Genomic DNA, 13,042 nt, shown 5'->3' on the forward strand with positions numbered 1-13,042 from the left:
ATCAGTTTGTTTGATCGACTGTACCGTGTTGAAAAGAAGTCCAGAGTGTTTTTGATTCACATTACATGAATGATGTTAAATTCCCACAGTGTCAAATAAAGACCCTGCGGGTAGGGTGACCGTCAGGGCCGTCTGCTATAGGTCCATGAGAAAACATGAGAAGCCTCACGACGTCAGAGTAGGGTGGAAATACATGTGTTTAATCAGTTCAAGTTCAAGATTCTGGGGTGTTTTTGTGGCTAAAGTTGGCGATGTGGATGTAGAACAACAATTATTCATCTCGAGTCTGTTTATTTTACTTAAACCTGAACTATACTTGGACATGGACACCCCAGAAACCGGTTGTTATTGCTCCTGTTCTTTGGAGTATACGTTTAAGTATGCCTTTTCATGGTGGGAACATTTGTCAGTGTGAGGTAAGAGCTGATTTTGTACCCTCAGTCTAGGCTATCGTAAATCCTCAAGTAAAGACAGAGATTCAATTAGAAAACAGGCTGTGCAGCCTAAATAAATAAAACCCTCTGGCCACAATTGAGGATTTACGGTATACTAACCTGTTCAATTCTGTACTGCTCCTGTTCTTTGGAGTACAAGTTTAAGTAGGCCTTTACATGATGGGTACATTAGTCAGTGAGAGGTAAGAGCTGACTTTGTATCCTCAAGTAAAGACAGAGATTCAATTAGAAAACAGGCTGTGCAGCCTAAATAAATAAAACCCTCTGGCCACAATTGAGGATTTACGGTATACTAACCTGTTCAATTCTGTACTGCTCCTGTTCTTTGGAGTACAAGTTTAAGTAGGCCTTTACATGATGGGTACATTAGTCAGTGAGAGGTAAGAGCTGACTTTGTATCCTCAATCTAGGCCATACTAACCAGTTCAATGCTCTACTAATACTTAACTGTATTATTTAAATAATAATAATTATAATACTAAAATCATGTTTTATCCATAGATCACTTTTGAGAACAGCACTCAGACACAGATACAAATAGCTGTGGCTGAGTGTTCTTGTGTGGCTGGAACTGCTCTCTGCAATCACAGTGTTGCACTGCTGTACCAGAGCACAAAATACTCTGCATTGCAACTGAAAGCAGTTCCGCCAGTCCTCAGTTGCACTGAAACTGAGCAGCAGTGGCATAAACCCCGAAAACTGGTTAGTACTTAAGAACTAAGGCTAATCACAAATTGTTAATGTTATATGGATTTTTAAAATTTGATTTAAACTTTACCTGCTTTCTTGATAGGGTGTGAAACCTGGCCGAGTGAATACTATGGTATTTGTCTCAACCAAACCAAAGTCGAGACAGTACACAGCTGCTGATGGTGTGAGGTAATATTCATTGTAATATTCATTCATATTCTGCAGTCATTGTCAGATTGTTTTGTTATAAAAGTTATTGTTTTTTTTTAAATTATGATGTAACTGTTTCAAAAGGAGCAAGCGCTACAAAGCAGTGCGGGGGGACTTGCCCGACCCCGATGTCCTGAAGGTTGACGAGGCATACCAGGACTTCATGGCAGACCTTGCACCATTGATCACCACGCTCTCCATAAGTCCTGGTGTCCCCCTCGTCAATTCCACTTTTGGGAGCGTTCAAGATGGAAGCCCTATTTCGTATCAGCACCCTGTGCCATTGAGTAGGGTCATCATCCACCACCCAGACGCACCCTCTCCACCCCCACTGCCGTTACATGGTCACAGGCTGGACCCAAGCACTTGTTCCTTTGTGTGCACTCACCAACAACAGTGTAATGCAATGGCGCTTACCATCAACTTCGCCATGGCAAGATCCATCGAGAGGGCCACAAGGGAACAGAGTGGTAGTGCAGAATGGCACAGCCTGAGGAAGATGAGGCTCACCTCCTCAAGGTTCCGGGAGGTGTGCCATGTCAGAGGTCACAGCTCTGCTGAGAACCTTGCCGAACGTATCCGCAAAGGTGGGGTTCAAACAGCTGTGATGAAGAGGGGGCTTGCACTGGAGCCAGAAGCTATTCAGGAATATACCCACATCAAAAACATCAGCTACTGGCCATCAGGATTTGTCATCCATCCAGATGCTCCCTGGCTCGGTTCCTCTCCAGATGGGGTCGTTTTTGATCCCACGGAGGCACCACCATTTGGGCTGGTGGAGGTGAAGTGTCCTAACGTGAAGAGCTACGTGGACTGCGGGTACCTGCGCATGCAGAATGGCGCCCTCCGTCTGAAGCCAAGCCACAGTTACTACTGGCAGGTGCAAGGCCAGCTGCTTATCACAGGGATGCAGTGGTGTGATTTTGTGGTTTTTGCAGAGGATGATGTTCTTGTGCAAAGAATTTATAAAGATGTTGAGGTTGCCAGGGTCATAAGGGAGAGGGGGGATTATTTCTTTTTCTATCATTTCTTAATCTGAATGAGGTAGGTGGTGAAGGATAAATTGGATGGATGAATCTGATAGATATTGCCTTTAAAAGTAAGCATCTATCTTATTAAATAGCCTCTTAAAACGTATTATTATTATTATATATATAAACTAGTTATAGGAAATATCATTCCACCCCTGGAAGCTCAAAAAAAAAAAAAAAAAAAAAAATCCTAACCCTAATCCTGAAGTATAATTGTTGCATACTGTTACTGTAAGATGTTATATTGACTGCTGTCATTAAAAGAAACACATGAACATCATAATTCATTTAAGTGTTTGTGTCCGTGTCCGCCGCCGCGGCGCATTGCGCCGCCACGCCCCTGCCGCCGACCCCCGACCCCCCCCCCTAAGCTGCAAACCTAGGGGAAACACTGCTTACATATGTTTAATATGGTTTTCCTTTTGTTACATGTGGGGGGCTAGCCTTTACAGTATAGGTGAAGCAAGCAGGCTGGAAACTATTTCTGTTGGTGTGTTTACAGGTGTGATACTGTTTTTAATTATCTTTCTTTACGTGTATATTTTTGATGTATATATTACATGTCTGTTTTTATTTGCCTGTTTGTTTCATGCATGAATGAGCCTTTACAGTATAGGTGAAGCAAGCAGGCTGGAAACTATTTCTGTTGGTGTGTTTACAGGAATAAATGACCATCTTACAACAGTTGTCCACGAGACATTTTTTATAACACAACGCAGAGATTTACACCGGTTACATATAGGATCATTTAAAAAGTGTTGTTCAATCTTTCCTTATTAAATTGTACATACTCTAGTGTCATCTATGATGCATCTGGTTTTCATTTCAAGTCCTTTAAAACCCAAAGCTAATGTACATACTGTGGCAAACACATTGACAGCAAATACAAAACACAAAATTGGCCTGTCTCAGTTTAAAGCTCACCCACCGCGACAAGGTGCAGACCATTCGGGTGAGAACACGGGACAAGACATACGTGACAATACAAACAGACGTAACGCAGCACAACATAAAACATTTAAGACATATTGGGTTCATTTTCTAGTTGCCCATGCCTTCACTAAAGGCCCATTCTGGTAGTTGACCAGGAAGCAGGCCACACTGAACAGTTCATCGATGTTCCCACATATAGATAGTTGTATGGCCTTGTCAAACAGTTTGTTCTCTTTGACTCTCCTGATACACCTCTCCACATGCACTCTCAGACGTGCAATCGCCTGTGTCTGTCTCACATCCTCACGACTCATTTGTTGTTTGTTTCTGAGAAATGCAGGCCGGTAAACCTTACAAGGAACAAGGTCGTCCACACGAAACCCTTTGTCCACCATGATTGCCATACCTGGCTTCAACAGCTTCACAATCCCAGACAACTTGAAAATCTCCCGGTCACTCATAGAGCCTGCATACAGTCCAGACACAAAGGTGACAGCACCGTGGGGTGCCATGCCAACCATGGCCTTGAATGTGGCATGAGATTTGTAAGTCGAGAAAACCTCACTCTGAAGGAGCAGAGAGGATGGTGTCTGACAAAATATTTCGGTACAATCAAGGACTACCTGTGTATCTGCAAAAGCTGCAAACTCAGGTGGCAGGTGAGCTCTCACTACCTCTGGAGGAACCCAAAGGCGCTTGCTTCCCAGCAGGCAGTACAGGAAGTGGGTCCATGTTGTTATGATACGACCTGCTGTTGTGCGGTGGATGTTGAACCTCTCTGCAAGGTCCCTCAGAGGAAAACCCACTGACAGGTACATCAGGAACAGCAGAAACTCGTCAATGGGTCTCAGTTTCTGTTGAGACATACCAACAAAAACATAAAACATAAAACATAAAACATAAAACTAAAAACATAAAACTAAAAACATATCAACAAAAACATACCAACAGTAAACCTACCGTTGTCCTGATGCTGGCAGAGGCTATCTTGGCGCTGGTTGTACGAATCATTTTGTGGGTCACAGCAGGTTCAATAAGTTTCCAAAATGCCACGAAACTTCTGTAGGAGGCAAACCTAGTGTAAAAGCGCACGTCCTCGTCTGATGCAGACAGACGCTCTATTCCAAACCGCTGACGAAGATTGAGATCCTCCACCTGCTGCTGAAGCTCCCTGATCTGACGACGTAGAGCTTCGTTTTCGTCTGACAAATTACTTGCCCTCGCTCCTGTCTGGGGGACTACACAGTAATCGTGATCTGGAGCCATTTCAGTCTCCATCTCAGAGTCTGAGTCTGGCTCTTGGGGGGGACTCTCGGCCCGCGGACGCCGTTCCCACACACTCGGTCTGGGCGCAGGTAGCTGGTATCCGTTCCAAGAAAACAAAACTGGTATGGCTCCCTTCTTCAACCTCCTCCGTCCACTGACAGTCACCTCAATATCAGTCTGCTTAAAATGTCGACTACAGACCCGGGTGTGCTTGGTCGGCATGAAGTCATCCCTCCGGATTATCTGCTTCCACTCAGCCCGTACCGCAGCGTCAACGGGGAATGAATGGAAGCTTACTGTTTTGTTGTACTTCGATGAACAGGTACACAACGGCACACAGCAATGCCGTACAGTGTTTCCCACCTTTTGAAAGCTAAGTCGCTTCCCTTGGACTTTAAAAAGGCTCATTGTGAAACTGAAAAACTAACTAAAAAAACTAACTAACTGACTAACTAACTAAACTAACTTACTGAAAAACTAACTAACTCGTTCGCTAACGTTCGCTCGTGCACTAACTAACTAACTGACTAACTGAAAAAACTAACTGAAAAACTAACTAACTAACTGACTAACTAACTAACTAACTGACTGACTAACTAACTAAACTAACTTACTGAAAAACTAACTTACTGAAAAACTAACTCACTCGTTCGCTATCGTTCGCTCTCTGTCTCTCTCGTTGCTCTCTGGCTGTTTCGTGGTCGCTGTCAAATCTGGATGTTTACTTTAGACCGGAAGTGCTCAGCATCACATACAGATCATTTCCGCCAACGGTCGCCATATTGTGCACAGAGCGAATTCTACTACACCGGTGCTCAGGTGTCGCTGCCAAATGTGAGGACCTGCCTGATGTGAGGCCGCATGCGCAAACTTTGCGACACTATTGTAGTACAACGAGCCAGGTAATGCCGTTGGTGTAGGCTACAGCATGAAGTGGAATGACAAGCGCATTTGTTTACGTTTGAAATCCACCAAGGTTTATGATGTTAAGCTTCATGTTTATTGAATTATTAGTTAAGCAGTGCATTCATTAGCCTACTAGTAACAGTAATACAACATAGCCCCATATGTTGACACTGAGCCATATGCTGTAAACCGTTGACAAAATTATAAAACACTACGTTAAATAAACCTACATTATGCGTTAAGAGAAGCCAGATACGTTGATATTAAACCATGTATGAGAATGCACGTCTTGGATAGTTTGCTCCTGAGCCTTCTGCCGTAAACCGTTTGTGTTTGCGCATGCGGACTCACATCAGGCAGCGGCGGACTCTAGACATCCTATTGGCGGACTCACATCAGGCAGGGTCCTCACATTTGGCAGCTACACCTATATCCATTCATACATTTCCCACGTGACATGCCCACAGTCCCACGAGTGTCAGAATAAAAGCCTTTTGTGCAAAACGTCAATAACCATTAACGGACTTGAAACATGGCCGCTTCACATGGATTAAAGTTTTCCGTCGCTATGACGGTTTCCGTCAACTCGGCTCGCATAAGGCCAAAAATGAGACACTGATATGATTTGCACATTTCAGCGTCGGAAATACACGAGAACAAAGGGCAAAACTACCCCTAAGAAATATAATTTTGCCCCTAAAATTACTAGGAGAGTAATACTTATTCAATGAACGTGTCAAAAACATTGTAGCCTATATGACCCGGTCAATTGCCATTTAATGTTTTGATTTTCGCCTTGACTGTTGCGTGAAGAAACAAACGTTCTAACAAAACACATTTGGAGCGCTTCCTAATCAGTCCTGTGACTGCGAGAGTGAGGAGAGATGAGGACCAGCGCAGTCTCTGTCACCATCTCAGGTTCTAAAAGATAAAATTCACACACCCAGCGACTGTCAAAAATGAAAGCTAGATTGGCTTGTGGTGGAGGATGACGACGACGTTGATAAAAAGACCCGGTTTTGTTTTCAAGGCATGTCGGAATTGTGGACAACGAGTTGCCCAAATCGTTGTCAAACCAGCACAGGTAAATTCTTCTACTGGCTCCATCAAGGGGAGCGAAAACGTTCAGAAATACATGGTACTTCGTCACCAAGCGCCAAACAACACGCATCACCTACGGTGAATGATAACTAGTAATAATACTTTTAGAAATGATTTAGTTAGGTTAAGCTAGTTTAATGTTAGTTAGCTAACGTTAGCTATCTCTGATAGTACGTTGGCTACAAAGGCTTGCTTGCAAACTAGCTAACTAGTCTAATCTGTATTTCCTGTAGGCCTACTATGGTAGGTACATGAATAAAGGTAACACAAAAATCCATAAATATAATGTGTTATTATTATTAAAAAACAAAGAAACAAAAACGATTGTTAATAGTTGTTTAAAACATTTTTTTACCTTTAAAAAGATTGTATTAGTTGTTGTTACTATAACAACTAATAACCACAAAGAAAGAAGAATACGATTGTCTAATTTACGTTGTCTGTTTGGTTTTTGTTCAAAAAATCTAAGAAAACACTTTGAATCTGTAGACTAATGCCTAATAGTCTTATTATTGCCATTTGATGACAATTGTTCATATTCATATACTGTAAGCCTAAATAAGTGTGTTTATTATTTTGAACAAAGGTTAAATGTTATTTCACAAGTTTCTAAAAGTGCCCCCAATTTTTTTGTTAAATGCCCCTGGATTTCAGTAAATCATTTTGTCATTTATAGCCCATTAACAAGAATGGTGAAGTCTTGCAAAAAATATTGGTTTTATGCCCTAGCTTTGAACTAGTAAGTGATAATAGACCACGTGAAGTTCAAATATCGAGGCGGTATGCAGCCACGACCCAAAATGAGGGCCGATTTTTTTTTTTGCTTTAATCCCTGAGCATGTAAATCTTCCGGTTAAACCTTCCCACGGAGGTTCAATACAATTTTATTTATATATAAGCAAAAAAATTCAATTTTTTCAAGTTGCTTAACAAGGCCCAGAGCCTCAACTACCATTGAGTAAGCACAAACGCAACCAGGGCAAGGAAAAACTCCCTGTTAACAAGAGGAAACTTGGGGGGGGGGGGGGGGGGGGTAGCATTCAAGTACTATAGAACAGCCTAGTAGCAATACAGTGTGCTTGTAAGGTTACTATTACAAGGATAAGTATAGCAATGAAACAGAAAGTCGATGTGAGTTATTACTATTAAATAGGCACCGAGTATGTAGATGCAGGGTAGAATTTATGCATGACAGTGTGGTGGTTATGTTGATCAGGAACAATGGGCCTCATTCTCGATCATTCGAAATCGACCGAAAGCAGCTGGGCAATTTTTGGAAATCTATATCTGTCTGCAATACCGCTCTCGGCCTCTACGCAACTTCGGCGCACTCACACTTGCCAGGCATAGACAGTAGAAGAAATCACAAGCATGCAACACTGGATACAGGACTGAAAATGGTGTGTTTTTCGTCTGAAGTCTCTAGAAATTTGGCACCTTATTGAACGAAAATAAAAAGAGTGAACGTGCCGTTCACAGACCTCAGAATGAATGCGTTCACAGTATCGTTCATCAGGCAGTAATACAGTACGTTCAGTTCACGTTCACCAAAATTATGAACGAGGTCATGAACTTTCTTTCAAGCATTCAGACGCAACACTGCAAATGAGAATCGTCTGGATTGCTCTACTTGCATAGACGGCAGTGCCAAACGAAGCTCACTAGACGAGCGTGCATCCTTTAATTTATTTTATGACATCAAGATGCCTCGTAGAATCATGATTATAAATGTGAATGTAATTGTTAATGATACAAATATTCTCATATTTATTATTATTATAATTATTTAAATCCGAGGATGTCTGTAGAGTTGAATCACCAACGATTTCTCACAAATTCAGCCCAAGGGGCCATCTTGTGTTTTTTTTAAGGAACCGCATTTGAGAAAACGTTTGGCGAATTACGACTGCTATTTTGCGTTCTGGAAGTCTTCTGAAGTTCAGAAGAAAGTCCTTCTTAAATTCTTCTCAAGGGGCCATCTTGTGTTTTTTTAAGGAATCGCATTTCTTCATCATACTTTGGTTTAGTAACAGCATAAACTATTTGTATTTTCTTGTCTGCAGACATAAGCCAAAGAGCCTTCATAATGCACTATGTGTTGGTCTTTGGTCCAAGTGTCCTCATGTTCACTGCATTTGTGTTATGGGGCGTTATTGAGGGTAAGTGTTGTTAAATTATCAAAGAAGTATTTACAGTTATATTATTCAATCATTTGTGAAGAATGGTTTGAATTGTACTGCTGTATGTTTAATGTTCTCATGTCGTGCCATCGTAGGATTCCTGACTGAAGTGGTTACCTGCTCAACTCTCAACCTGAGTCGCTTCATTTTGCTGTTCAAGACTAGTCCATATCAGGAGAGACTCCCAGGTTTGAGAATGATGAAGCAAAGCTTCAAGGATTATATTTGGAGCATACATTTTGTAGGCCGTATCTTAACCGTAAAATAAAATTAAAAAAAATTGTGTAAACATAGTAAAAGTATAGAATGGACATGATCAGTTGAATCATCAAATCATCTTATTTAGGTATGCCTTCAGTGTTGACATTTATTCTTTTACCATTCTAGCACAGGATGAATTAAAATATTATTATCATCATAACCTCGCCAAAGATATTTAGTTTTGTTTTAGTTGGTGTTGACAATTCAGCAGCAAACTTTGCATAATTTTAGATAGTTGGAAAGATTTTTCTCTTTAATCTTTTTCAAAATGTGTAACAAGCAGAGTGTACACGTGTCGAGCACCCGCCTATGTAGAGGCATGTGTATCACTATCTTGATAAATCAGACCAGGTTTTTGTTGGTCAATCGAGCAAATGTTTTCTGCTGCCTCAAGATAGCAATGGGCCTGAACAAACCCAATTTAAGACCAACACACCCATGGGTGCTCAGATGGGCGCAGGTACATTTGCTGTTTAAACAACGTGCTGAACGGGAAAATGACAACTGTGCTGGTCTAAATCTAGCAAAAGCACTTGCTCTGCTCTTTGTAAGATAGGGCCCACAATATAATGTATAATTACACTCTTTTTCTTGGTGTAAAGGATGGTGTGGTAGTTTTATTGTCTTAAGTCATCTTGGGACATGTAGTAAATTTCCTTTCTAAATTCAATGCTTTAATGTCTTATAGTGGTACATCTGACATTTACCTAATGTGTTGCTTCTACAGAAATGATCAAGACCATCAAGACATCATTTTATCTTGAGTACTTCATTGTTCTCAGCTTGTTGTATTATGGTAAGTCACTTTCTGTGGAGTATGTGTTACAGACCCAAATACAGACCAAGGAATTCTCTATAAGCATATGCTATTCACAGCAGTCAGATAGACGCCACACACTATTTTGTAGCGCCTGTTGTCATATGTTATGTGGTGCCTAATTAACTTTTTTTTGAAATGGTGCCGAAAGTGAGCACTCATGGTCGACAATTTTGAAGATGTTGGCGGTTAATTTGTAAGCTAACTGGCTGAAACTAACCCTCCAAATCCCGACCCCCTGGTCCAGAGAGCACACTGCGCCAATGAAGGTGCACTACCCAAATCACTGCACAAGCCGGTCCCAGGTAACACACCCCAACATCAGTGTGGGTGAAAAAGGTGCAAGAGGGCTGGAAGGTAGTTAGCAGATGGAACACAGACACAAGGGGGTGGGGTAGTGATGGACAGGGAGGGGGTAACAGAATTTTAGTATACAGTGCCTTGCATAATTATTCAACAGTGGATGTTTTACACTTTTATTGCTTTCATAAATCAATCATGGTCAATAAAAGTTGGCTTTTCTAACAAGGAAAATTACAAAAAATAAGTGATTTTATAAGTATTCACCCCCTTTAAAGTGACTGACCTATTTCAATAGAGGTCCAGCCAATTAGTGCTAGTATTCTCACAATTAGTGAAATGGGGATCAGTGTGCAGTGAATGTGTCTCAAGTGATTGTAGTTAAACGACACCTGTGAAGGTCCATTCACTGGTCAGTATCCGGTAATAAGTATTCCTGGCTACCGTTACATCATGAAGCAACTCAGAGAAAAGGTTCTTACAAAGTATAAGAGAAGCCACCAAGACACCTATGACTACCCTGAAGGAGTTACAAGCTTCAGCAGCTGAGAGACTCTGTATACATCAACTGTTGACCAGGTTCTCTACCAATCAAAACTTTAATAAACAGAGCCACTGTTGAAAAACAGTGCCTTTTGGTGACCTCTAGTCGATATATTTTTTTTTCAACAGTGGCTCTATGTAGAAATGAACCCTCTTACCCTTCACATGTCTCACATTTTGACAGAAGACTGATAACCTGACACCTTGTGTTGAATTTACTGCTAAACTGTACACTATAAGATTGACTCATTTGCTATGCTTGGTCAAAATGAATTCCTCACTTTCTTAGCTTTTACAGCAATGTTGCCTAACATCACTAACGTCCTTTATTTGAATGTCCCTCTTCATTCCAGTCTTGACATCTAGTGTTTGGAGTGACATAATAGATATACAAGAAAAGGCTGGCATCGGTGTGATGTTTGGAATATTATCATTAGTCATGGTTCAAATGATTTTCATTAAAGGTATGACCTTTTTTCAATTATATCTTCTGTCTAGTTACATGCTCACACACAGATAACAGAACTGTTCATAAAGAATATCTCTGGTGCTGTTAAAATGTAAATATTGGAAGTTGGAAGTTGATGTTTTTGTGTTATAATAACTGAATGATCAAAAAAGTAACCTGATTCATATGCATTTTCAGAGAGGGTCTCCAGTATACCGGGGTTGCTCATAGATATGGTGGAATATTTATTCTGTGCCTTTGTGCTTCGACTGTCTCCCACAATTAGTCTGAGTATGTGTACCTTTTGTAATAACATTTTTCCTTTACTGACTTCTGTAAATACAATTACACGTCATGCAAGAGAACATCAAATAACCCTCATAACTGTTTTCCTCATTTGCAGGTGCTCAGATGACCTTTATGGCGGGAATGTGTGTAGTTTTTGTAATCTACTGGATTATTATTTTATTTTTTATTACATTTAGATTTCTGAGGAAATCAGGTAAGTGGCATGCTCTCATTAATGTATCTCATTACTCTCATCCACAGTTTTAAGCCTCCTCAGTGAACCTTTACCAAAATTAGTACTTTGTCTCAAGTAAAGTGTAATTTGAAATAATATGGTTTCATAATTTTATTTAAAATCAAATATTAATATTGAAATACTTATGTCCTGCTAGTTTAACACAAGAATATACAGACATCCGTATCAAGGAATGTTAAGGCCAAGTAGGTGCCATTATATGTTCATATCAACTCATGTGCATGTCTACTAATACAAACATTTATTTAGCATTGTTTCAGATGGTCTGGCTGGCACTCAAGCGTGTCATCATAAGTGTAGTAGTTTTCTACTGCGTTTCGAATTCCTTTCTGGTAAGAAAAGAAGGTGAGTAGCATTTAAGCCAGAACTACTTAAAGTACAAAATACATATTTTGAGTTATTTCTGTAACTACATGTTACTATGTTATGATTTTTGGATATCCCTGTTATCTCCAGAGCGGGCTGGATTGCTGTTTTTGACTGCGCTGCTCCACCTCCTGGCTCTGTCTGAAGAACTTGACTCTATCCAGCCCTCTTTAGCTGGTACAGTGTTCTTCTCTCTCTCTGTCAGCCGGCTACAAAGGGAAAATGAACATAGGAACTGTCAGATAACTGAATAACAGACGTCTTACAGAGAGAGCAGAGATGGGCAAAAATACATCAAAATGTATTTTGATACAAAATACAAAATACCCCTCAAATAAATGTATCAAAATAAAATACAAAATACTGTTGCCAGAAAATGTAACAAAATACAATACATGTATTTTGTATTTTTAAAAATACAGGAAATACTTTTTCTGAATTTTCAGTTTTCACACAATTTGGTATAGCAGAACATTCAGGTTTGGGCTATTCAGTGGCGTAACGTAGTTACCACGGGCCCAGGTGCAGGTGCAGGTGCAGGCTTTTATGACGGGCCCTTGTCAGTGGTGTAAGGCAGTGGTTCCCAAACATTTGAGTCCTTTTTCATGTTTGTAACCGCCGCCACCACGCCCTTCCCCCCGCACACATATTCCGCTCTGGTAAAAAAGGAAGAACAGTCACAGAATGTCAGTGTAACTAAGCAAAGCTATTTAAAGACAACAACTTGATTGATTTTGTATATATATATATATTTGCAGGCAGCAGCTGTGTGACTTTCATGTTTTCACAAAACAGGGCTCTCATTGCAATCTCTATGGCTTCCAGGAGGGCTATCCCCACTGTCCTTTCGTCATACGTAATTGCGTATAAGGACATCATATGGCTTTGATAAAGTCACATTGTGTCAAGATGGCTAACGTTCAGTGAAACAACTCGATTCGCTCTTTGAAAGAACCTCACTTAAGTCGATGTACTAATGAAGATAAATTGA

General features: G+C 40.6%; 1 protein-coding gene across 1 annotated transcript; it reads left to right on the plus strand.

The window, feature by feature from the left end:
- Nucleotides 1–944: 944 nt before the first annotated feature.
- Nucleotides 945–2,486, plus strand: LOC308369598 (uncharacterized protein). The gene is made up of 3 exons (XM_080844095.1): nt 945–1,157; nt 1,249–1,334; nt 1,440–2,486. Exons 2-3 carry the CDS (start codon nt 1,276–1,278, stop codon nt 2,392–2,394), a joined length of 1,014 nt encoding a protein of 337 aa, XP_080700221.1. The 5' UTR covers nt 945–1,157; nt 1,249–1,275; the 3' UTR covers nt 2,395–2,486.
- Nucleotides 2,487–13,042: the final 10,556 nt, after the last annotated feature.

Source organism: Sprattus sprattus, assembly GCF_963457725.1.
Source record: "Sprattus sprattus genome assembly, chromosome: 8".
Lineage (NCBI taxonomy): Eukaryota > Metazoa > Chordata > Actinopteri > Clupeiformes > Clupeidae > Sprattus > Sprattus sprattus.

Coding starts and splice junctions, on each gene's coding strand:
- LOC308369598 (XM_080844095.1), top strand. CDS start 1,276: ATGGTATTTGTCTCAACCAAACCAAAGTCGAGACAGTACACAGCTGCT. Junction 1,335..1,439: donor ACAGCTGCTGATGGTGTGAG/GTAATATTCATT, acceptor CTGTTTCAAAAG/GAGCAAGCGCTACAAAGCAG.